At 39.0% G+C, this 27493-nt stretch overlaps 1 protein-coding gene across 8 annotated transcripts in view; it reads right to left on the bottom strand.

Moving 5' to 3' along the window:
* The window catches only part of LOC131221506 (receptor-like protein 15), a 47227-nt gene extending 25434 nt beyond the window's left edge, over positions 1-21793 (bottom strand). For 3 of the 8 annotated variants that reach the window (XM_058216789.1, XM_058216790.1, XM_058216792.1), the window contains exons 1-2: positions 21397-21792; positions 6327-6674 (exon numbers count right to left, since the gene is read on the bottom strand). In XM_058216789.1, coding sequence (XP_058072772.1) covers positions 6327-6674; positions 21397-21751 — 703 coding nt within the window. In that variant the 5' untranslated portion in view covers positions 21752-21792. Of the gene's footprint in view, positions 1-6111; positions 6187-6326; positions 6675-20729; positions 20865-21396 lie in introns of those variants that run through there. The other 5 variants (XM_058216788.1, XM_058216791.1, XM_058216787.1 and 2 more) reach the window with 4 other exon arrangements.
* Positions 21794-27493: the final 5700 nt, after the last annotated feature.

The raw sequence follows: 27493 nt of genomic DNA, 5'->3' as shown, positions 1-27493 counted from the left end.
AGAAGAAGAAGAGAAGAAGGTGGAGGGACTCGGTTTGAGAACGAGTTAAACTGTCAACTCGTTGATGTCTCACTGTGCTTGAATTGGGGCAAGTTGTTGGGTAAGTTTTGGACCTGGAAACCTCACTGAACATGCCGAAGGTGGAGAGAGAGAGAGAGAGAGAGAGAGAGAGAGAGAGAGCATAGGGAGGTAAGGGAAAAGAGAGAAAGAGAGAGGGAGCTTGGGTTATGGGCAGTTGTCGGGTCAACTGGACTCGACACATCCAATCTGAGTTGTGTTTGGGTTGCCAGCTATGTGGTTGGACGAGTAAAGAAGAAGTAGGAAGAGAGAGAGAGAGAGAGAGAGAGAGAGAGAGAGAGGAAAAGAAGGAGAGAAGAGCAGCGAGAGTTGATACGTGTTGCTGAGTCGACTAGGCTGAAACTCGCCGAGTTTAATCGAGTTGACTCGCTCAGATCTGGCTCAAGTTAGGTAAGCCATCTCATTCAATCATATTTGCTATTGTTGTTATTTTAATATCATTAGCCATTATTAGATTATTATTTTTAATTAGTAATATCATTAATATTGTTATTACATCAATTAGAAATTACATCCAAAAATTTAAACCTATACCTAACTCTAGGATGGACCCCTAAAACTAAGTAATTTAGACCCTAGGTTATGAGCTTAACCCTAGATAGTGTACAGAACGTTGATCTAATTGTATCATTTACAGTTCACGGTAGGATCGATTTGACCCTAAAGGCGTGCACACCTCCTAGCGGCACTAGTAAGTGATTCAACACTCAAGGTGATGATTTTTTCCCCTTGAGCTTTTCATTTTCCCATTAGCTTAAGTAATAGTTTTTATTTTAATTTCGGTTAATAATTGATATCCTTATCTTATAATTACATATACTAGTTGTAGAATCGAATGCTAGATTACATGCTCAATATTTATCCTGCATATTTTCTTATTCTTGTGGATTACTTGTGGATTGCTTATGGAACTTAAATTGGTACATCAATCAGTGGGAAACCCCACTTATAAATGTACACCCATACTTGGGATGTAACTTAATTGATTGTGATTATAATGAACCTTCGACTTAGTTCTTACTTGAATGAAGGTTTAAATAGAATATTGATGTGGGCCTACCATCAATGGGTCGTTGTGTGTAAATGGTTTTTGAGGATGGTCTTTTATCCCATAGTTTTGATATTTTCCCTATGTGGCTTAGTTTTGATATTTGCCGTATGTGGCTTTGTTTTGGTAATTGCCTTATATGGGTTCGACGTATTATTTTGTGCAACCATGCGATGGTAAGCCTCATATACTGAATTATGATTGACCACTAATCGATGAGCTTCCATTAAACATCCTAAGGTGGTAGTCCCATGAGCCAGGGATAGTGGTCGTGGACACTATGTATGAGTTGTCGGCCTACGCTAGGTGATGAACGTCCCGTAGTGACCTTCGATCTTTATTATACTGGCTGGTTGTAAATAGAATAATAACGATTGGGCTAATCATGCATTCATAGCATACGAGCGATGACGGGTGGCTAATTCTAGATTTTGTAGCACATGCCCTTAGTCGTGGTATTGTTTTGCTAGCTTACAAACCATCGACTATCGACTCACCTTCGGTGAGTTTAGCACTACGCATGTACTATATACTTCGTTGGTGACCAGCCACATGCATGATTTTTTTCAAAAGCCAACTGGATGAGCATCCCTAGTTGATGTGCACTCATGCATCCATGCATTTAATAAGATTGCATTGTGTATTGTTTTGCATGCTTTTTGTTTATAACTATGCTTACTTAATGTGGCAGTGTATAATCTTGAAGGGAATTTACACTGAGCTAGCCGCCTCTCATTTATCAAATATATAATTATACAGGTAGTACAAGTGGTTTAAATGATATGCATGTTCAAACTTGATGAGGAGCTGGGTACAATTGGCAGGGATGCATGGTTGTATCTGCCAAGAGAAACTACACGATCTTGCGGCTCAAGTTTATATGCAGTTTATTATTTCTCATATGTTAAATTGTGTAATTCTTTATTTGTTACCATAGAGACATTGGTTTGTATAAGTCATCATGAGCAACCATCTGTATATTCTGAATGTAATTGTAAAATTTTCTTTATGTTGATTTGTTCTTCTTTCGCTAAACTGCTAACTTTGAAAAAAAAAAAAAAAAACTGAACTTGACCATCGTTAAAGGTTAACACTCGGGTTTTTGGAGGACGAGTCACATACTCAGGTTTTGAAAACACAGGACGTTACATATACTCTGCTAGAGTATTAAATCTTTCTTCGGCGCATGTGTATTGCCTATTGATAGTTCCACTAGGAGCATATCCTTTTTTTTTCTGTTACACATGCACACACACCCCACACACTCACTAGGAGCATATCTACTGTCATTGTTCTGTGGCCCCCACCATGATGCATGTGTTTTATCCACCTCATCCATCCATTTTGCTAGGTCACTTAATGTTATGAGTCCAAAATGATGCATGTTTAAATCTCAAGTAGACCACACCATAGGAAATAGTGGTGATTGAATGCCCACCATTACATACTTCTTGGGACCCACAAGAGTTTTGGATCAAGCTGATCATATTCGTGTTTTCCCTTCATTGAATGTCCTATTTACTGATTCTTATGGCACTGCTGGTGCATCAAAACTGGGGCCTACTATGACATCTCAATGACACTCACTCCTTGAATCTATTTTGCTAGTTGATCTTAGGAAATGAGGAAAAAAATATCCCTACCAATTTGAGGGGCTATAGTAATGTTTATTTTCCATCCAAACATGTCACACCAAACTTAGATGAAGTGAAAACACAAATATTAGCTTGATTGAAAACTTTCGTGGTCCACAAGAAGTTTTTAAAATGATCACCGTTTCCTTTATTGTGTAGATATCAGTTTTGGGACCGTGCTCTAAAATGAGCTGGAAAAACTGATAGATGGTGTAGATATACAACACATACATTACCACTCTTACCAAAAAACCACTTGTGTTGTTGTGTGTTACCTCCGTGTGGTTTCCTTGACTATGCATGGGACGGACTTTAATGTATGTTTTGCATATGAATGCCCTCCTTGGAATTTTTCAGCTCATTTTAAGACTGTATCAAATAAATAAATAAATAAATATCAAGCAGATCCAAATCTCAAGTGAACTACACCGCAGGTAAGAGTGGTTATTGAACACTCACCAATAAAAATTCTAACAGCCAACTGTTGTTTATTAGACGTAGGACCTATTGGCAACGTCACACAGACTTGGATGAAAGGAATACACAAATATCATCTTGCTCCGAAATTTCATGGCCCACAAGAAGTTTTTAATGGTCAATGAAAACTATTTCCCATGTTGTAGTCCATTTGAGATTTGGATCTGCTTTAGTTTTGCAATCATGCTCTAAAAGCTCTAAAATGAGTTAGAAAACTGATGGATGGCATGAATGTATATCAAAGACTCAAAGTGGGCTAACGCACTTCGGTGTTTTACCCGGGTAACAGCCAATCGGCTTCCCAGCGTAACACCTGTCCTTGACAAGGATAAAATGGCCATTTTGAGGAGGCTTCTTAATTCCTTCCCATTTCCGTAGCGTTTTCTTAAGTCAGTTAAAACTGATTTTTGAACGGCTGTTGGAAAGAAAATTTAGCAAAATAATATCTCATTAATGTAATTTTACATTTGAGTACCCTTTCTAAATTAAATTTTTATTAAGATACATCATTAATCAAGTTGTTGTCAAACCGGTACCTTGTGTTGGTGATTGCAGCTTTCTTAAAATAACAAAAATGCCCACCAAGTAATAAGGTTGCTTAATAAGAATTAAATAAGTATCTAGATGTAAATATGTGTTATTATAAATATTATAAATAAAAAAAATCTAAAAAAGGAAAAAATAAATAAAAATTCACTGTACCCGATTGCATGGTAACATAGGCTTGGTCACTTGTCCATTTCCTGTGGGACTCACCATGATCTATTGATATAGTTCATTCGTTTTTCTGGATCATTTTATGGCATGATCCCAAAAATAAGGTAGATGCAAATCTCAAGTGGACCTTAGAAAGCATTAGTGATTAAAGGGCGACCATTAAAAACTTCCTAGGGACCACCTTAATGCCCACCATAATGTTTATTTTCCAGAAACATGTTGGTTAGGTTACACAGACATAAAAGAAGGGAAAAAATAAAAAAGATATAAGATTGATTCAAAACTGTTTTAGCTCACAAGAAGTTTGTACCGGTGAGCATCTATTCTCCTGTGGCGTGGTCCAACTAAATCTTAGATCTGCCTCATATTTAGGATCATGTCTTAAAATTATCTAAAAATGGATAGATGGTGTGGATTAAACACATACATCATAGTGGGTCCCACAAAGCAACATATACACTTCATGTTAAAGGCACTGCTTCCGTTTCTTTGCTCGACATGGATGGCCTGTTAACGTAGCACAAGAAGGTCATGTGGCTGGAAATGATGCGGAGCCTATAGAGATTCCCATCACAAATCCACTCCATCCATCAGTTTGGCAGGACCACAATAGCAGATGATTTCAAAAATTAGCATATCAAGAATTCATATGGGCTACACCCCATGATGTATGCATTGTATATTGGTGTGGTCCATTATGATTTATGCATTATATATTCGTGTGGTCCATCCATTTTGCCAACTCCATTTAGGCCATGAACCCAAAAATTAAGCAGATCCAAATCTAAAACATCAGAGTCGGCCCCACCTAACAAACCTGCGTAAGAACTTTCGGCTAAAGGAAATCCGCGCACCCTGTGCCCCCGTGATAGGACGGGGATTTTCTGAAAAAGGCTCTGGCAGGAAGTTCCTGGGATGCAAAGTGGAGTCCACTTTGATGTTCATGAGAAATCTAATCCGTCCATCTATTTTTAGAGCTCATTTTAAGACATGTGACCAAAAATTAGGAGGATCCAAACCTCAACTGGCCTACAAGATGAAACAGTGGGGAAAGGAATTCCTACCGTTGAAACCTTCTTAAGCTCTGCCTTGATTTTTATATGCCATCCAAACCGTTTATAAGGTCCTTTTTACTATGATGAAGTGAAAACACTTAAAACTTAGACTGATACGAAACTTTTGTGGCCATAATAGTGTTTCAATGGTGAAAACTAAATCCCCCTTTTTTCATCTCTTGTGGCCCATTTGAGTTTTGGATCCACCTTATTTTTTCTAACATATCCTCAAATGAGATCGAAAAACGGATTTACAAGTTGGATTTCTCACAAACATCGCAGTGGGCCCAACCCTGGAATCCTTGCTCTGGGAGCTTTCTGCAAAAGCTTTCACAGGAAATCCACCGCCCCTCTGATGAAGGTTACGAGGCAAGGTATATCCGAGCACGCCAGCGAGGGCACAGCTGTCCTTTGACAGACAGAGCCTGTGCAGCCTAAACCTCGCTACGGCCCACCATGTTGTCCATCTCACATCCACTCCGCTCATCAGTTTCGCAAAGTCAGGTTAAGATGTGATTCCAAAAATGTGGCAGATCCAAAATTCAAGTGAGCCACACCACAAAAAAATAATGGGAATGGAAACACTGACCATTGAAACCTTCCTGAGGCTCACGCTGATCCTTGTGCTCCATCCAACCCGTTCATAAGGTAACTCCCATTAGGATGTAGGAAAAGCAAAAATATCATTCCGATCCAAAACTTCTATGGCCCCAAGGAAGTTGACTGTGGGTATTAAATCCCCAGCTTTCTCGTGGCATCTCTCACTTTTGGGCTCACATCATTTTGGGTCACAAAGGAACATGTAAGAAGGTTGCACGCACCTCGCGTCCTGCTTTAACACATCTACATTAAGGATAACGAGAGCAAAAATCATCGCTAGGAGGGTAAATTATTATCAAAATCCTCCGGAGAAAGGTACAATCATCATTTTCAAAGTCAAAGATTATTATCACACAAAGACATAATATATTTTCCTACTAGTGGTGGCATGAATAATGTCATGAAAAGCATAGCAGAATGAGAATTTTCAAATGCCATTTCGAGGTGCATGTGAAAGACACTTAACTCCAGCATCTATTAGAAAAGATCCAAGTGCTCTTACCTTGCAGAAATAGGGAACCATTGAGTTGATTAAATCCCAAATCCAAAACCTCTAGTTTGCTCAAGTTGGCCAGTTCTATCAAGATTTAAACAATTTTAAAAAATAACATTAGAGTAGGAATTTGGAGAAGGCATGACCATTAAATAAAGTTCAAAATATTATGTAAACTAATATTATCAATCTTGGTTTAATTTCTTTACAGCTAATCAACTCACCTTTTGAGGGGAAGCATCCTTCCAAATTATTCCAGCTTAGATCGAGGCTCTTGAGGGAGGAGAGTGCGCCCAAATATGGTAGAATGCTTCTATTTAACTGATTCCAACTTAGATCTAGCTGCTCTAGGTTGCCCAATCTGGACAGCATTTCAAAACTTGTATATAAAATTATAGGAGGTGAATACTCCACTTCAATACCTCTGTCTGGAAGTCCAAAGTTATTGCTTCTCAGAGACAGACTCTTAAGCGACAAGAGTGCACCCAAATATGGTAGGATGCTTTCGTTGAGTGGGTTATAGCTCAGGTCAAGGTGCTCTAGCTTGCTCAATCTCGACCATCTTTTGAAACCTGCGTAGGATGACGTACTGTGTTTAAGGCCTGTGCTTAGAATAGGGGAAAATCCTAACCATTCTTAATCTTACATGAAAAATAAAATAAAATTATTTCCTCAAATACAGCATGCATGGCCAAGGGTAAACACTTACGAGGGGCCTTCATTCCCAACATATTGCTTTAGACCTTGTGCTCAGGATGAAACAGATTGAGTTGTAAAGGTTAAAAATGTTCCCCTGTATATTTGTGGGAGAAGGCCTCAAATCACTACAACTCTGTTTTTGGTTTTTCCAATCATCATCGTTCTCAACTCAATTAAATTTTTGACTTGTTTTCTCAAGTCCACCTTGAAATTGTCCGAAGTACAATCCAGGACTCATTGGTTAAGAAAGCCAACGGCTTTTCAATTTGGCCATTTCCACCTCACCTGACTAATAATTCCAGTTCAATAATAAGTGCTCCAAATGCGATCTTAGAGTTGCATACATACCTTGTCATCTCCACCTGAATTCAAAATGGAACTGTTGAGTGTGTTTGGATGCACTATCAAATTGAATTTCAAATTTTAAATTTGAACTCCATTTTTGCATACATCCATTTTTACAATTTAATTCAACTGGCTTTCTGATGGCAGCCTTCATTTCAACAAGAAAGATAGTTAAGACCCACTAAGGTATAAATAAAATAAAACGACCGAGAGAGCAGATGTAGCTGCAGATCTGTGTGCTGTTTACCATGTTTTATTTATATGGAACGTCTACCCCACGATCAAGTTATGCTTGTCCTGAAGCCAGATCAAAAACTATGGTGGGCCATCCCAAATGGAACAATGGGTATGGGATGACAACCATACGTTTGTGTATGAGGTTACCATGGTAGGCATCTATAATCAAACACATTAATTAGGTCTAACTCAGTAAGATGAAAAGAAGATATGAAATTCTTCATAATTCAAAACTCAGGTGGGCAACACCGCATGAACTTAGAGGTTTTACGAGAAATTTTATATTGTAATCATGTTCGAGACACATAGGAGTTCTGTTAAGGAAATCTTTGATATGCACTGAGAAAATAAGTGGTTTCACTTGATGGACAGTAAGGATTTTAAATATAAAACTTGGTATAGACCACTCAGAGCTTGTTGTTTCTTGCATTGTGTGAAACAGTGTTATCCATGATTCCACTTGGACATCGCTCATCTCTCAGGGCATGGTTGGCATGTTTTATCTAATTTAATAAGAGATTTTCAGATGAGAGCTATTCTAATAAATCTCTTTTTACTGGCTCTTCTGGTAAAATAAGTTCATTGGGTAAAATTACTTTTTTAGACTTGAAAAAAGCTTTTATTTGACATAATCATGTTTGGTAAAACATTTAAATAAAAAATTTTTTAAAGGATAGTTGCTATGATTTTAAAAAATTGCAACAACTCTATTTCAAATGAACACGAATTCATTCCTTTCACTTTAGATGTTTGCTATCCATCATGTTGGCCATTACATGCCGATTGTACATCATGTGGAGCGTTCCTTTGATGTGGACAGTCCATGTGGGTCAAACATTTGAAGTGGGCCATCCATCATGCAGGACCTACTTTGGATGTAGACCATTCATCATTAGGGGCCAACCTTTGATGTTCACCATCCATTATGTGGGGGCTCACCTTGATTTAGGTCATCCATTATGTGGGAGGCCATACACCTTGATTTAGGTCATCCATCATGTGGTGCCCACCATCATTGTTAATTGTCCTTCGTGTAGGTCACTTGAATGTCAATTACCCATCACATGGAGCCCACATTTGATGTGTCCATCATGTGAGCCCCACCTTTGAACTAGGTTGTCCATCATGCAAACCATTCACAATTAGGGATGACCTTTGATGTGAACTGTCCACTATGTGGGGCCCACCTTGATTCGGATCATCCATTAGGTGGGTCCTACTTGATATAGGTAGTCCATCATGTGAGGCCACCAATTGATATGGGCCATTCATTATATAGGGACCACCTTTGGTGTGGACCATCCGTCATGTGAGGCCCACTTTTGATGTCCACTATCCATCATGGGGCCACACCTTCTATGTAGATATCCATCATGGCGGGCGACTTTGGATATGCGTCTTTGGCCACATAGGGCCACACTTTGATGTGGGCCATCCATCATGTGAGGTTTACTCCATCCTTTATGTAGGTCCATCTTAATGTGGACCATTAATCATATGGAGCCCCACCTTCAATATGAGTTGTTCATCATGTGAACCCTCCTCTAATGTCAACTTTACACCATGTGGGCCCATCTTCAATGCCACCATCCATCATGTGGGTTCCACCTTTCATGTGGACCGTCCATCAGGTGGGTTCCACCTTTCATGTGCACTGTCCATCAAGTGGGTTCCACTTGGGGTAGATCATCCTTCATGCGAAAGGCCATCCATCATGTGTGGCCCACCTTTGATGTTAGTTGTCCATTATGTGAGCCCACCTTGATGTGTACCATTCATCATGTGGGGCCCCACCTTCAATATGGGTCCATCTTATGGGCTACCTCAGAGAGAGAGAGAGAGAGAGAGAGAGAGAGAGAGAGAGAGAGAGAGAGATGAGAAGCCACAAAAAAGAGAGTGAGAGGAAGGTTGCAAAAAGATACGTGAAGTTATTTTTAGTATTTAAAAAATTGATAAAGCCCCAACCTCTGCCCACTTAAGCTCAATAAGATTTTAAAAAAATGTGAGCCATCTCCAGCTTATGATAAAACTTATTTTCTCATTTCTAGATAAATAAGTTATATAGTATTTACCAAACCATCCAAAATCTTATTTAAATAAGCCAATAAGCTGGTATTTGTATTTGTAGTAATGTCAATCACATCCTCAGTCTCTAGTAGGGTTAGAGCAATCCATGTTACCCAAAGTGAGGTCCATTGCCATGTTCGTGAAATATCCAACCGCCCTTCTATTTTGGTAGTAGACTTTAAGAAATAAGCCCAAATATGAGGAAGATTCAAAATTGAAGTGGGTCATACCTTAAGAAGCAATGGGGATGAAAACGCCCACAGTTGAAACTTTTTTGGTGGCCAAAGAAGTTTTGCATGAGGATAATATATTGTTTTTGCTTACATCTATTTGGGAGTCATCTTATGAACATGTTAGATGGCATGTAAAGATCATGGTGAGCCCTAGGAAGGCTTCGATGGTCGGCATTTCTATCTCCACTATTTCTTAAGGTGTGGCTTACTTGAGTTTTAGATCTCCATCATGTTTGGACTCATAAGCTTGGGTTATTGGATTCTTGTGACCCCACCATACAAAGAAAGATCTATATATCCATGCACGGAGTGGGTGCACAACTACCCCACTTTAATAGAGGTGAGTTGTATGCAATCCTTGTGAGACCAAGCTTTGAGGGGTCCACTGTGATATCCATGGGACAACCAGTCACTAGGTTATGTCAGTCATTATTTACACCCATTTTCAACACACCTATATGGACTAATAAGATTGAACCACGTAATGTTACCACAGGTGTAATACTAACGGAATCGTACTCGCACCCGAAAATATCTTTTGTTCCTTACCCTTCGGCAATACGTCTCACAACATAAATGAGGTGGCATAAAACCGTACACATGCCTTTAAGAAAAACGAAGCAACGAATGACACACAACCCTAATTTGTGTGGGATGTGACCAAGTAAGTGTACCTAGAACATCCATAAAAGACCCACCGAGGCAAGGATCCTTTGATATCTGGATATGCTCGCTAAGGACATCTCTTGCAATCCCTTCAAAATGGGAGTTCTTCTTAAAGATGATCAAAGCTCTTGCAGCGATTACAAAGGTGCTGAATATCTAAAGACGACCAATATGTAATCGAATTAGAGTTAAAAGAACGATACTCGATCAGGATCTAATGGATACAATTTCCCCAATTCCACGTATATTCAAGGGAACAATAAGCCATGAGTGGAGATGTCTCTGTCAAGCCAAATTTAGATGTAGTAGTTCCTATACATATCAAAAAATATACATAGGCCACATAAAAGTGGAGATCTGAAAATTGTTTTTTGATTTAAGAAGATCTCCTGTGGGAAGAGAACATAAAAAAAGTCGTGGTTGTCAAGGATCCTAGACCAACAAGTAAACCCGTTGAGGGCTTTGCCACCTCCAAAAGGAATAAAAAGAGAACGTGATGAAGAATTCGAGGCCCTCACCAAACACAATACATCTACGTAGTCTTTATCTTTATCTTTCTATCATAGTTTGGTCTAGTTCTAGTTAGATCACTACTATTCAGCATCATTGCAAGGTACTATAAGAGTAGATTAAATGTCTCTGACCATCCATTGTCAAATTTCGATTAACTGAGTTCTTACTTAGAAGAGTAAATACTTAGGTCACATCCTACTGATTATTTTCCTAGATCATCCAATCATATAGACATATCATATATTTATCTCTCATTTACTCTATTCTTTAGTTTATTTGACAACCTGTTAATTGTAATGAGCATCATTCACAAATAAATAAAATCAATATTGTCTTATCTTCTTCTTCTTCTTTTTTTTTTAATATCATCTTTGTTCATTTGAAAAATATATTAGTTGCAATTATAGGGAAAAGAAAAGTCTTGAATGTAAGCTAAAAAGAATCCATTAAGAATGACTAACCCTGACCCTTATACGAATCATTTGATCATTGTTATAATGGGTGGTTGATCGAGCGGTTGGATCCTTAAATATGGTCTTAATCGGTCCATCTCAGCATGAGGGCACCAGTGTTCAATCAATCATTGAGTTGAATATGACTCTAACACTCCCACACTTCCTAATTGCAAATGTTAGCCGAGTACAAGCCCTTGCTTGCATGTGCAACCCTATGTTTGATTGAATTGCATAAACAAAGTTTTGGACAAGCCCAGTTGCACCAAATAAACTACCTTTAGTATTTCTGAATAAAATATTATACCTCCCAAATAAAAAAATATAGTTCTATTGCTGATGTTGTAGAAGATTAATAACACTTGGGCTTGTAATTTGAGCCCATGGTCAATGTTGATGCAGGGTCATTTTCTCAGTTGTTCTTCGATGACTTTGTTATAAATTTTCTCAGAATTTAAGAACATATGCAATAGATTGCTGGAAAAACCAAGGTACAACTAGAGATCTTCAAGAGATTGGATGAAGGTTTTCTCCATAGACTTTCAATTAGTAATATTACCCAATACACCCCACCCACACCCTCACCCCCCAATCATCTTATTGAGCGGGAGGCAAAATGACCGACTGAGTTACCTATAGGGGTGTACATCGAGTCAAGCTGGCCTCAGCTCGACTCGGCTCGGCCACTAGTTGACCTCAGCTTGAACTCGGCTTGCCGTTGCAGCATTTTCACAAACACCTAGACTGGACCTTCAAAATCTCACTATATTTGAGATAGCAACAATGGTTTTAAAGTTATTTTTATCAAACGCCTTCTAAGCAACATAAAAATCAAGAAACAAAGGGTGTTGGTTTCATATACATACCTTCCTTGCCACCAGCCACACTTCTTTGAGTCATTTCATCAAACACTTGGTGAGCAACATCAATATCAAAGTAACCGAGTCATCGAACTGGTTCGATTTGAGTTCGATTCAAGCTGGGTTCGATCCGAATCGAGTCGAGCTGGGGCCAGCTCGAACTCGGCTCGAACTCATTTTTGAGCTCAAAAAATCAGCTCGACTCGACTCAAACTCAGCTTCAAACTGAGTCAAATCGCGATTTTTCGAGTCGAGTCGAGCGAGCTAACCAAGCTAGCTTGGTTCATGCACACCTCTAGTTACCTATAAGCGCAAGTCAGAACGAACCCTGAAGCTAACTTATATTGCCATAAGTGGTGGCAATAAGGAACAACTAAGATGTTTGATCTTATGATTAGCAAGAATACCCGACCGATAGAATCATTATGTTTAGGGGGGCAATTCCCTACCCATGTTCGTAAGAGACCAAGTACGAATTCCATAGATAAGTCCTATCAAGGGGTGTAAGGGAAAGGTAATGGGGGTGTAGAGGCTTGTATTTTAAGATTGCCCCTTAGAGGTCTGACAAACATGTACCCATGTCACGTACCAATTGCGGCCAGTAATACCGTTCATCAACAAGATCCCATATCTTATCTCACCCAATGTGTCCACCAAGGCCACCCCTATATAACTCTTGGCTAATTTGCTCCCTTAGAGAACTTTGAGGGATGCATAGTTGATTCTCTTAGAAAAGGAAACTATGTTGGATATATAGGACACTAGGATGACCCTTGTAGCACCTCATCAATGCATCTTTGAAGTCCTTATCCTTGACATACAACTCCTTGAGATAGTCAAAATCGACCTCCTTATTGCTCATCGTAATTAGTAGTGATGCATGTCCACTAAGTGCATTAACTACCTTGTTTTGCTGCCCTGACTCGTGCTTCAGAACGAATATGAATTCCTATGAAAATGTGACTTGTCTAGCGTGCGCACGGTTCATGTTACCCTGACTATTAATAAACTTTAAGGCTTGATGGTCATTTTAGAAAACAAACACTCTCTATATTAGATAATGCCACCCATGTCGCAACGCTTGAACCATTGCATATAGCTTAAGCTCATATGCCAATCATTTCTTTTGGGCTTCATTGATATTCTTGTTATAGAAGGCTATTGGCCTGCCTTCCTACGATAAGACTCCTCAAATTCTGACATATGAGGTATCACACTCAACCTCAAATAACTTGTTAAAACTAATAAGAACCAAGACTGGTGTTGTGGACAATCAATTCTTGATTTCAACAAATCTCTTGTTAACCTCATTGGTCCAGTTAAACAACTTTTTTTCAAGCAATCCGTAATGGGTGCGATTATAGTGTTGACATTATGCACGAATCGACGATAATATATTTCGAACTTGTGGAAACTCCTCACTTTATGAATTTTTGTCGGAATCGGCCATTCCCTGATGGCTCACACCTTTTCATCACAACGAATCTTAAGAATAACAAGTCGTCCGTTAAAAAATGCACTTCCTTAAGTTGAAGTACAAACTGTTAACTGCTAGGACCTGTAAAGCCTACCTAAGATGTTTCATGTGCTCCATCTCACCCTGACTATATATCAAGATATCATCAAAATATACTATAACAATCGGCCAATGGACGACTTAAACACTTGATTCATCAGATGCATAAAATTGCTCGGAGCGTTTGATAGACCGAAGGGCATGAACAGCCACTCATACAACCCTTTCTTGGAATTCAATGTTGCTTTCCACTCATCTTCGAGGCAGATAAGAATATGATGGTACCCACTCCTCAGATCTAGTTTACAGAATACCCTGGCACCTTCTATCATATCAAACATGTTGTCCAACCGTGGTACTAGGAACCAGTGTTTAATGGTAATATTGTTAATTGTTCGACTGTCGACACACATGCACCAGATCCCATCATTCTTTGGCGTTAATAAAGCTAGCATGAAACATAGGCTTATACTGTCTCTCATAAGACCCTTCTGGACCAATTCTTCTACTTGCCTCTGAAGTTTCTCATCGGACTCATCCCATAGTGAGAGTAGTTGGGCAAGCCAGCCCTAGGGATGAGGTCTATGTGATGTTGGATGTCCCACATGGGGGGCAATCCATCGTGTAACTCTTGGGCCAGATTTCTTTGAATTCGTTCAACAACGACCTTAAACTTAGAGAAATGTCTAAGGTCTCCAATTCCTCATCCTCTCCCCTCCACTTTAAAAGCTTCGGAGTGGTTCTCTAGTTTCATAGGGGCAATGATCATCTTACGATCGCCCTTAACAAAGACGTAGGTATTATCTCGTCCTTGGTGAGTCGTATCACAGTTCGACTACCATGGTCGACTGAGCAACATATGAATGCTTTCACGTCTACCACATCACAGTGCATTGTTCAGTTACCTTGGTTTCGTTCACCTTTCTATCTATTCAAACGAATAAGGGAAAAGATGATTCGTCGTAGGTAGCCGTAACTTTTCCACCATCACATTCGAGATGATGTTCTCATTACTGCCACTGTCTATGCTTACATCACTGAACTTGTCGTTGATGATATAGTGTGTGCAGAATATATTGTGTCACTATGGGTGCACCTCCTTCCTTTGAGTGTACAATAACCGCCTTATGACCAATGATTCGCCATGATCCTCGACGAACCATTCATCGTCACCAGGTCCTTCTTTAACGACTTGATCATTTTCATCAAATAAAAGACTTTCTTATGATGCCTTACCTTCAGCGCCCCCTTTGTTAATGGCCAAGTGGGCTAATGGTGTTAAGGGCAAGTTTTTTATAAGCGGCTGGGTTAGACATAGCGAAAAAAATAGTCTGACCTTGGTCGACCATAAGAATTTGAAAATTTTCTTATACCCACTGTTGTGGGCGCTTTAGGTTCAAGCTTAGAAGGACCGCTCCCATTGTCATGGTTTATGGTTATAGGAGGTTGAGGACACCCTCCTACTGGTTCTTTTCCTTTGGCCAGTGCCGAATCTTGTGTAGACCCGTCATGGGGGACCGAGTCAAAGGATAAGGTCGAGTTGGGACTTTACAAGTTGCATTTCTGTCATACCCACCAACTAAACTCCTTCATGCATGGTCCCGATCGGGTGCATCTAAACTCAATCCTGAATTGTCAATCATAAAACAGCTATGAACAGCGTTACGTTCTACGATTCAGTCTCCGATAAATCATTTTGTGTTGCCAACCACTGGAATTATTCAGTGTAATATGTGATGGTACAATTTCTCTGCCGGTAATTTTAGTATTACTAAAACAACACATGCTCATAATTACTAGGGATGAATTATGATCGAAGAAGGCATCTCATCTGCCGTCATGATCGGAGGGGTGACTTGCTGTATCAGCCATGTGAGAGCTACAATTGCTCACACCATGCAAAAGCAACGGATTTCAATTTGAATGCAAGTAACTTCCCTTTCTTTTCTTTCGACATGTTCATGTAATTAAAATACCACTCTACTTCAGCTAACCAATCGATAAAGTCTTTTATACGCAATAAGTCATTAAGATTGAGAAGTTCAACCTTACCTCAATAGTCTTTTCAGCATGATCTAGTCAATCACCTCCATGGACTAGCCATCAAGCAACGACACCATCGCGTCCTCTTTGTTGAAGCTTAACTTATCTAGGATTGCCATGTGATTTGCCTCTTACAGAAAATGAGATTGTATCATACAATGATCACGGGCAACTGATCATTACCTTGGGCTCAGAAAGGAATTAACACATCTACAATATGCTCGAGGGTTGCCTGTAGGCGTTACATGGTCAATTGACTCTCCCAGTGAAAAAGTTCCATTGTTTCTGATAAATAATGAATCCTTGAATCACCATCCATAGAATTTTGTCATTCCATCATTAGTTGTCATCAACTTGAAGGGAGTCTTCACTCTGATACCACTTGTTGTAGGGAGGGACGTGAAGAGGTCGATCATTGTCTTTCTTAGGGGATAACTATTCTAAATCCACGGAGCTCTCTGGACTCCTCACAGAGCTTCCTCAGATCCACGAGGGATAAAAGCATAAATAATTCCTAATAAATTAAAAATAACTTGATTGATGATATTTAAAAAAAAAAAAAAAACAAACAAAGTTACAACTCTTTAAATTAGGAACTCAAACCTAGGACATATTTTTAGACTTAAACTCCAACTCAAACGCCCTAAAAACATGACTTACTATAAATAGCAAACTTACTATTTATAGGCAACCTCTATTCCTACGAGACTTCGTGGTTTTTGGCCAAAAACAGTAAGTGTCCAATTTGGTCTAACCACGCTGTTCTCCTAACTTTTCTAGGCCATTTTCATGTTAGGCACTACTTCTACAATTCAAAGGATCAAAAGTTATACCCGAAATAAAACTTACTATTTATAGTAAAAACAAAATTAAACGGGACTTTTAAGCATTGATTTGATGGAATCTCGTAAATACGGTGTGGGCAACCCAGCATAGCAGGGTTGTTTGTCTTAAGTAGGTCCTTTTATCCCAAAATCATATAAACTCATCCCATTTTGCAAGATATGACTGAATGAAGGTTTTGACGGTTTGGATAGTTTCTACCTCCGATCGGGCCTTCTCTAGTACATCTTTGCCATGAATATGTCAACGACTCGCTCTACATCACAACCTCTGGCCACCCCTCCCCCAGTGGTTGTCGATCACACAGCGTAAGGGACATACCATGGGTAGTTGGAGTGACACTTCTGTCACAAAGAACTGGTAGGCTCGCAATAGCTACTCGACCAGGACGATATTATAGGACTTATTTAGGAATATAGGGTCCAACTGAACGGCCGACACATAACTTTGTTAATTTATAGGAAACGATACTCTAAGAGGGTCGATCAATATTACAAGTTTTCCAAAGATTTCAGGTTTCCTAAGTTCACATTTATTTTTATTTTTTTGGAGAAGGGGAGACATCTAAGATCAATCACATTGGTCGCTTCACTATACAATTTGGTAAGTCGTCTCATAATGATTTTTTAAAAATCATGTTGTTCAGGAATTTCATAACAACATCTGCTTTCACATTGTACATAAACCTCTCTGCTAACTCAATCCAAGCCTAGATTGATATGAAAGAGAGGTTTCACGTGCAATTCCATCGAACAAAGCTTGTGGTATCAACCATAACTGACTTGTTTAGGCCATGACAACTGCCTGGCGAGATGATCAAGCAGTTCATCGCCTGGTTCAAGAGTGTCAAAAATTGTTGTCTAGTGATTCTCTCCAAGGTTGAGTTTTTGGGCTTGTCTTAGATGGCATGAGTTTCGAGCTTGGAAAGCAGCCCAAAGGCATGTACATTGAACATTTGTTTGAGTTGTTAACTACAGCGATCCAATACAAGCACATCCTCCAAAAGAAAAGGCAACGAATGAGCACATCTAAGGGTACATCTTATCATGACCCGAACTATTAGTTGGCTGCAGTGGAAATAGTCCTCATATGGTCAAATGAAGACCACAATGCCTGTTACGAGGCGGTTGTGGCCAAGATAGTTGGCACACGACTCTGTGAGTGCTCTCCCTCGAAAAATGTTGAGTAAAAGGTCTCACCCTTGTATTACCTCGAGGAAAGGTTACTCTAAATTAAACTCCAAGGCATTATACTTTTGATATCTTTATTTCTTAGGAGATGATAGACATTTTATTGGAAGCCAAGTTCATTAAACTTCCAGACCACCAAAAGATTCCATCGACCAAGGAACTCAAATAAGAGATATACGAAGAGTAAAATGGTACTAAGATTCATTTTACTAAGAATTGTAACATGTTCAGGAATATAGTGCATGAGAACATGAACAAAGATCTCTTGAATTTCTCAAAAAGGAGGAGGAGATGGGAATTGATTGCGATCCCCTTCTCGGGGCAGCCAACGACAACATAGTCCAACTTGAGATGATAATGACCTAAGGAAAAGCATGTGGAAATGGTACATCATCTAACAGCCTTGGTTAGCCAACATCTAATCGGTCAACCAAGTTGGGATTTGTGCTACGGAATCACATAGATTTAGATCTAGGATAGCAATCCAAGAGCACCAAGCACACACTAGAGAACACGCAGATTTAACGTGGAAAACCCTTGCGGGAAAGAACCACTACGCAAAGCGACAAAATTCCACTATGAAAATAGAAATTACAAAGAGAAAGGACTTACCTGATTTGAACAACCTCGAATCTCACCCCTTGCTACACCCTTTAGAAACCCTAAAATCCTTTTAGGAACCCTTAGAATACCTTTAGGAAGCCTTATAATACTTTAGAATAGCCCTAGGGACTCATATTTATAGTTTAGGAAACTCCACTTACATACCTATTTTGGAAAATTCCAGAAACCGCATCAAATTTAAGTAGTCCGCGCATGCTCTGGGTAACTCTCGACTAGTCGAGCCAAGGCTTTGACGGGTCGAAGGGCACCTTTGACTAGTCAAGCCTGACCCTCGACCAGTCGAGCGTCCTAGAAAACCCAAATACCCCATTGCTGGACTTCGAGTCGAGCTAGTCCCTCAACTGGTTGAGCAATACCAAGATTTAAGACATCCTATGACAACAAACCACCCGTGGTGCAAATTGAGATACAGTCGGTCATAGGTACCGATAGTCCGACGTAGTCCATAATAACCAAACTGAGCACAAGCAAAGGGCTCACCCCTAGCCCCCAAAGGAAAGGTTCATTTCAAAGGAAATAATCATCAAAGACCGGTTAGCTAAAATGAAGGATAAAGGAAACGCACCAATGGTCAACCAAGACCCAAAAAGTTCGAATATTGTTAAACCTTCCTAGAAGCTATTCTTCAAGACTAAAACGCCACCAACACCTGGTCTGGTTGTCACCTGACAACCGCTCGAGCAACAATCAAAGCAATATAGTACAAGGTAATCTTCCACAAAACAGTCCGTTAGAGAGAAAACAACAAGAAATATGCCTGGAGGAGTAGCAAATCAGTCATGGCAGCCCAGGGGTCCTGATTCAGATCCACTAAGTTGCCCAATCTGGACAACATTCCAAAACTTGTGTCTGGAACTCCAAATGAATTTGTGTTTAGAGACAAACTCTTAAGAGATGAAAGGGCATCCAAATATGGTAGAATGCTTCTATTGAAGCGGTTATAGCTCAGATCAAAGTGCTCTAGCATGCTTAATCTTGACTATCTTTCGAAACCTGCTTATTGGTGACATACTGTGTTTAGGACCTGCTTAGAACATGGGAATAATCCTAACCATTATTAATCTTTCATTAAAAATAAAATAAAAATATTTACTCAAAAACATAACATGCCCAAGAGGAAACACTCAAGAGGGCCTTTTTTTTTTCCAACAGGCTTCCTTCCCAATATTGTGTTCAGCATGAAACAGATGGCAATGCCATAGTGAATTAAGATACAAAGGTAAAAAGAATGTTTTCCTATATTTATGTGGGAGATGGCCTCAGATCCCAATAACTCTGTTTTTCTTCTTCTTCTTTTTTTTTTTTTTTTAAATATTTTTTTTTTTAAGCTGTTATCATTGAAGCCTTAATATTAATTAAATGTGCCCACTTGTTTTTCTCAAGTCCAACTTGAAATCGACGGAATTACAATTTAGAAGTCAGCCTGTCGAGTGCGTTTGGATGCACTATCAAATTGAATTTCAAAACCTCTGTGGGTTCCACCATGATGTATGTATCTTATCCACGCTGTCCATTCATGTTGCAAGCTCATTTTAGGGAATGGGACCCAAAAATGAGACAGATCCAAAGCTCATGTGGGCCACACCACCGTGGAAACCTTCCTAGTGCCCACTCAGGATGTTTATCTTCCATCCGACCTGTTCATAAAGTCACATAAACCTGGATGAAGGCAAAACAGAAAAATCTGCTTTATCCAAAACTTCTGTCGCTCACAGGAAGTTTTCAACAGTAGGAATTCAATCTCCACTGTTTCCTGTGGTGTGCTCCACTTGAGCTTTGGATCTGCTTCACTTCTGTGATGATGATCTAAAATGACCTGGAAAAATGGATGGACTGCATGAATGGTTGGCACTGGAGGATCACTACAGAATCTGAGTCCTCTCACCTCCTTCCTCTCTCTTCAATCACTTTAGGTTAAAGCCGAAGGTGGCTTCTTTTGACTGATCTCGGACAACAAAAGCCCTTTAAAAACATAATAATAAGAAGAAGAAAGCACTGAAAACTACCTTTGTTTTTCGCCACAATTGAGCTTATAATATGGCAGAAGATGTAATATTATTATCTGCTACTACTGATGGCAAGAATCAACAAGCATCTCAAAATGTGAAATTTCAAATGCCATTTTGATATGCATGTGAAGGACTCCTATCAGTAAGATCTATATGCTTTTATATAGAAGGTATAGTGAGCAATTCAGTCTCTTATATTTCAAATCCGGAACCTCCAGATTGCATGTTTGGAAGTGTGACTGAGGCATGGCCACTGAATCCATTTCAAAATATTGTTTTAAACTGATGTTATTAATCTCGGTTTAATTTCTTTACAATTGATCAACTTACCTTCAGAGGGGAAGTGTCCTTCAATATTATTGGAGCTTAGATCAAGAATCCTGAGGGATGAGAGTGAACCCAAATTGAGAAAAATGCTTTCATTGAAGGAGTTAAAACTGAGGTCAAGGTGCTCTTAGAATCGGAAAAATCCCATAGAGGTGACGTCCTGTATTTAGATCCTGATTAGAATGGGAAAAATCCTAACCATTCTTAATCTTTCATTAGAAAAATAAATAAATTTCCTCAAATGCATCATGCCGAAGAGGAAACACCAGGGGCCTTTATTTCTAATATACTGCGTTGGATCTTTTGTACAGAATGAAACAGAGTTAAGATTTGACAGGCTTTGTGGACGTCTCTTTGATTGAAAAAGGAACTTGTGATGCTGGAGTGAATTAAATTGCAACGGTTAAAAATGATTCCCCTGTATTTATGTAGGAGAAGGCCTTAATTCCAACAACTCTGGTTTTTTTTTTTTTACTTCTCCAAGTCATCCTCGTTGTCATTGAAGCCCTGTTTTTTCAGGTCCAAATTGAAATTGACAGAATTACAATTCAGAAACGAGAAATCACTGCATACCTTGACACATTTGCAATTCAATTTATTAGGACATCTGAAGGCAGCCCTGTTTTAAATCATCAAGGAAGAATGTTAAGATTGCAGGAGATAAAGGTACCTTCACGATCAACCCAACCAGCGAGGTAATTCTCGGACAAATCGAGGCTCCGCAGTTCTCCAAAGGATAGAAGTAAGTCGGCATTCAGATACCATTCTCCCAACTTGTATTCCCTAGTATCTTTGAGAGAAATTTCAGTCACTCGGCCTGTCGCATTGTTGCACTTGATTCTTTCCCAACTACAACAGTCAGTCCCATCCTCCCATGTAGGAAGAGAAGACCCATTCGGATAATTGATGGAAGCTTTGATCTCCAAGAGAGAAGTCCTCTCCTTGTCCAAGTACCCAAGACACCCATGACTATGGTACTGAACAAAAACCAAAGCGCACGACCACATAACCAATGCCCAATCCATGGAAATTGTATTAGTTTTCTCCTCTGTATTCCAGCAGGAGAATGAGCTTCAATTTATAGAGTGTAGAAGTATTAAGGACCATTTAAGGTTGGTCAGGGTCGAGGGACGCGTGGGAGAGGTGATGTGTGTGGCTGATTGGGTTGGGTTTCAAGTGACGTTGGCCCACTATATATAATGTTTATTTTATCCATACCGTCTATCCATTTTGGATTATTATTTCAGTGTATGAGCTAAAAAACAGAGTGGATCCAAATTTCAAGTGGACCACACCTTAGGAAAACAGAGGTGATTGAACGCCCACCATTAGAAACTTCCTAGCGGCCACTGTAATGCTTAGCTTGCATCTAAATGGTCGATTAATGAAGAGAAAACACAAATACCAACTTGATCCAGAACTTTGTGTACCACGAGAAGTTTTTAATTGCAGGCGTTTAATCACCACTTATCGCCGTGGTGTGGTCCACCTAAGATTTGGGTATTCCTAATTTTTGGGTTCATGCCCTAAAATAAGCTGGCAAATTGAATGGACGGCAGGGATAAAACATATACATCATGTGAATCCCACAAAGCACTGCCCAGCATTGTAAACATGCAATCCGTGTCCGTTTGGAAGAAGCTGTTGAGAATTTCGGGGGGAGGAGAGTGGCGCGGTTAATCCATGGCTCAACTGCTCTAATAGGTACACGTCGCGTGACAGTGATGGTTAGCTTGATTACCCACGGCACATTTGACTTGAAAAGTTTATCATCTCTCTCTTTATGTATTTGTTGATTACAGGCACTCCATCTGTCCTTTCATCTCAAGGAAGTGTCTCAACCCTAAGAAGATACAAATCCAGGTATACCACACCACTAAAAACTGTGACGAGTAATCATAACAAACTTTTTGTGGGCCACAAAAGCCTCCGATCAAGCTGAACTTTATATTTTCCCTTCATCCAGGCCTTCTTGACCAAGTGGTGTGGTCCACTTTTTGATGATCCTTTGGAACTTTTAATGGTGAGGCACTCACTGTTTCCTGTGGTGTGGTCCACCTGAGATTTGGATATGCTTACCTAAAATGAGCCGTAGAAATGGATGGATGGCGTGAATATACAAAACATCACGAAAGTGGGCCCCACGGTAAGGGTAACACCCACTGAGGTGTTATCCGGTATCACATAATCCGTTCCCAGTGACTGAAGGTCAGTGAGTTATACACACGGTTCAGATCGAGCTAATACGTGCCACAGGTATAATTAACTCAAGTGGTAGACTGATTGAAAGATACCTCCTTTCAACACTGAGGTCTTGGTGTCCATCCCTAGTGAGGGTGGCTAACAATGGGTGTACTAACAAGCTAATAAAGAAAAACAAAGCCATGCGTTGCATGAGTTTCGTGTCACTCCTTATTTTAATCCTATTAGTCCTGATCCTTTACCTATTGTGGGGTACAGTACTTTTTATACTGAAAAATACCACTTACGTAGGAGATCAATACCATTAAAACAAAAGGAACCATCATGATGATCAACCGGCACAAAGTTAAAGAGTTGTGCTCTCATCAGGTGGACCACGACATCAGTAGTAATAGGCAACCAATGGTCTTGCTTAACGTACAAGTGGAGCCCACCTAGTGAGTAGATCACCCTTATTTTTTAAAAAATGGACAACCTTTCTGGCAGAGCGTACGGTTTTCACAGAACTGATCATGTCCAACGTAAGTGTGATGTTGGCGTGAAACATGGTACGGTGCCACGTACAACACAGTGGCAGCATTGACGGTAGATAAATAGTTATCCTTCAGAAGTGATGAAGACTTTTGAACTGTTCATGTCATACGCATACCGTCCAGGTCCATTGTTCACCTGGAACATAGCAGGAAAATGATGCTCTGATACTCTAGAATAGCATGATGGATGATACACAGGTATGTAAAAAAAAAAAAACTCAAAAGTGGCTTCAGTCGCGTGGAAATATATAATTGAAAATAAACCGTACATAATATGCTTGCCAGTTTAGATGAATCCTCAACCAAATTTTTTTTTTTTTTTTTTGTTAACCGGGCTATTAGATTGATATATATTTAGTGAATGATATATATATATATATATATATATATATATATATATAGGGAAAAAGTACTATGCGCTCGACCTCACAATAAGTTCCCGTGAGGTCAAGCTGTGTGGGCCCCACCGTGATGCGTGTCGACCATCAACACTTTGCATTTGATGGGTCCCCTCTAAATTATGGGACATCCCAAAAATCAGCCGTATACGGAACTCAGGTGGGCCATACCATCTAAAATCATGTGAAGACACCGTTAAAACATATAAAAGCACTTGGTGGGGCCCACCTGAGTTTTGAATGCTGCTGAAACTTGGTGTGAACCCTCATCCAAGTGGGACACACATAATGGATGGGCTGGATTTGCAAACCACATCTCGGTGGGCCCAAAAAATAATTATGAATGTTTTAATGGTGCACGGCCCCTCCCCACTTCTGTATGTGGTGTGGCCCAGACAAGTCACGGATTGACTTGATTTTTGAGACCTAGGCTCACATGGAATGGTGCATTTGACTGATGGGGTAGATGTTTGAAACGCATCACAGTGTGGCCCACACAACTCGACCTCATGGGACGGACTCGTGAGGTGGAGCACATAGTACCTTTTCCCTATATATATATATATATGTTCTTATTTCTAAAAACATGTGTCACCGAATCAGAGGTTAGCATTGTTTGACCCATCTGAGTTTCTTCTTTACCCACTGGAATTTGGTCTTTTTAATAACCTAAACCAGCAATGTGATTGAAATTCTCTTAGATGGGGGATGCCTTAAACATATCTCACATTGAATCTTTTAACCTTTGATTATACAAGGGTATGGCAATTAAGCAAAAGAGCTACATTCCAAAGAATTGAAATAGCCTAAATTGAGATATTTTCTTTCCTATCTACTATATGATGTGGGACTGATTGGATTTGAATTATTGGAACATGACTCATAAACCCAGGTCAAAGCCCCAGTAGATACAGCAAACCTATTATTCTACTACCCAATGAGAACTTAACAATGTGCATTTAGCTTATTCTACATTCATGTGGAAGGTCTCTCCATACACAGAGGCAGAAATACAAATATAGAACACTTAGTGAGATTTGATTTTCTATATGGTGGGATATGCAACTATCAAATCCTTTCAACTAAAAATCATACATTCACAAAGCTGAGTGTGCCATGGATTATGAAAACCAATGGATGCCTAAAAGTTTACTTTCTATATTATAGATGACCTAATAAGTAGAATTGCTTAGGTATTGAAAAAGGAGATTTAATTTTTATTTCTGACTAGATAGAAAGCTCAAATCTCTCATTTCCGTTTGACGTTAGAACGTGTCCATGTATGTGTATCATGGGACTCAACTTGCTGTTTCAATGAACCTTGGAAATTCCTTGGCTTCCTCTTCCTTTGAAATGGGAAAGGTAAGGGTATATTTTGACTTCATCATTACATAATGATGGAACCTATTTTTCCACTCTCTAGGGCCAACGTACTCAGATAATCTAACAATTTAACCATTTATACTCTTTTACTTAAACAGGCAAGTCATTTTACCGTAATCATGAATTAATGATGATCACTATCTTTGATTTTTCGAATTGATTTAAAGGCACTGATTTTTTTATTGTTCTAAATTTATCTTCAAATGGTCCTATTAAGCCTTATTAATTAGTACAACTTTCTTGTAGTGGCCCTTTATGCATAGAGTCCGAAATACGTAGCAATCAGCGTATTGGCCACCACAAGGGACGACAATATACGTGCTTTATGCAAGAGTTTGATTGCCAAACTTGATTAGATTCTTGTGTATAACCTAAATTAAGCCCTTATGTAAGCCACTAAATAGGTGTGTATGTGTAAGTTCTTGGGCAGGACCAATGTTCATGGCTAGCCTATAGAAAACCATGTAAATCTCTGATGGAGCCGGTCTTTGTGTATGATTGTAAAGTTTAAAAGTAAAATTGATTTAAAACCTTCAAGATAGTTAATACTGGTACAATCTAAGAGATAATGTGTCCGTCGGAAATGGAGTAAGGAAACCGAACCACTATACATACTTGTGTTTGGGATTGTACTTAAGCACTTTTTTTTAATTATACTCATGCGATGAATACATACATACATATATATATATATGTATATATATATATATATATATATATATATATATATATATATATATGCCTGATTATATGAATTGTAGGAGTTGATATGTAGCACATCCCACACATACATGTACACAATCATACTTATAGACTAGTTGCTTACTTGCCATATCTTTGGTAGTCTATGTGATTGGACTATTTATTGACTTGGAAGCCTTAGAGTTAATTGTCATAGTTTAATTTTTATATTAGTTTAAGTTAGGAAATTGTGTTTTAAAATGTATAATTTTTAATTGGTCCTAACTACCCCAATTTAAGACATAGCCATCATTCCTTAGATTCGCCAAGCTTTCGTGCATAGCTCATGGGAACACCACGTGCAATTACCCCAATCAAATAGTCATTGCCTTGATCGATGAACACATGATAATTCCTTTGGACAAAGCAAAAGTATAAGAAGAGAAAACATCTCAACCAACTAAAGTTTCTTCTGATCGAGCTACAACGGTGGACCTTGTTTCTTCTTTAGCCCTTTCGACTGATAATTCTCATTCCTTATCTCCTTTCTCTACGGAGTTGCTTCCCATAAAAGATATTTTATCCTCCATTGATTGAGTCTTTCGATCTGACATCCTTATAGTCGAATCCCCTACATATTCATCAAAGATTTAGTAGTTGTATGAGTAATTACGTGCTCTTATTCACTCTAGTGTTGCTGATATCATCACGTCAAGATTGATTGTGAGACTTAACTTTCTTATTCTTTGATACCAAACTCTAACTCGATAGGATAAGTTCCTGTCGACCAAACTATCTGTACTCCTTGAATTTTTTAGCTTGATCCATGGGCATTAAGATAAGTAATTGCGGTTGACAAACTTCAATTTGAGCATTCAATGGTCTGCATCAAAATGACTAAAATCGTAACTATCAGTAAATAAATTAGTGTTGTATATAGGGACCTAAAGGAGTCAAATGCAACCTTAATGGATCTGAAGGTTTAAATCTCTACCTTTGAGGATAAACTGAGATTATTGAAGGAAGAAGAGAAATCTCTGACCGAGTGTAGACATAATTAGAAGACTAAAATAAAACATCAAGATATTTATATGTGAGAGCACACTCCAATGATGTTGAGAACTCTACAAGTTTGGCGCGGAGAAATCAATAACGATCTCCAGCAAACTAAGAGAATCTACCCTGGACGGTACCTGTAATACTCCTAAACTCTTCTGAACATTGTCAATTTTCATATCATCATTTATCAGACTCGGTCGTGTGAGAGCAACGAACAAAAAAGAGAAACTGAGTACAAAGCCCACATGATCAATGCCACATCGACCAAGTCCTATATTTTCTCCACTGAGTTTTGAAAAGCAGAGAGTCCTTAAAGGCTCAAAGGCAAATAAATAAACTCATCAGAGAACGTGCGGCTAAAGAATTTGATGAGACGAAGGTTTTTTATGTCTAATTCACACTCAAGCCTAGCCATTTTCTTTGATTTTTTAAAATGAAGATGTAATCGGCCTATCAAACACATTTTACTTATCCTCAGCCTTATAATATAATAATTATATATATTTGTGCT

Source organism: Magnolia sinica, chromosome 12 (assembly GCF_029962835.1).
Source record: "Magnolia sinica isolate HGM2019 chromosome 12, MsV1, whole genome shotgun sequence".
NCBI classification, from domain to species: Eukaryota; Viridiplantae; Streptophyta; class Magnoliopsida; order Magnoliales; family Magnoliaceae; genus Magnolia; species Magnolia sinica.
Note: the sequence above shows the minus strand (reverse complement) of the source record. Positions and strands in the feature narration are given on the sequence as shown.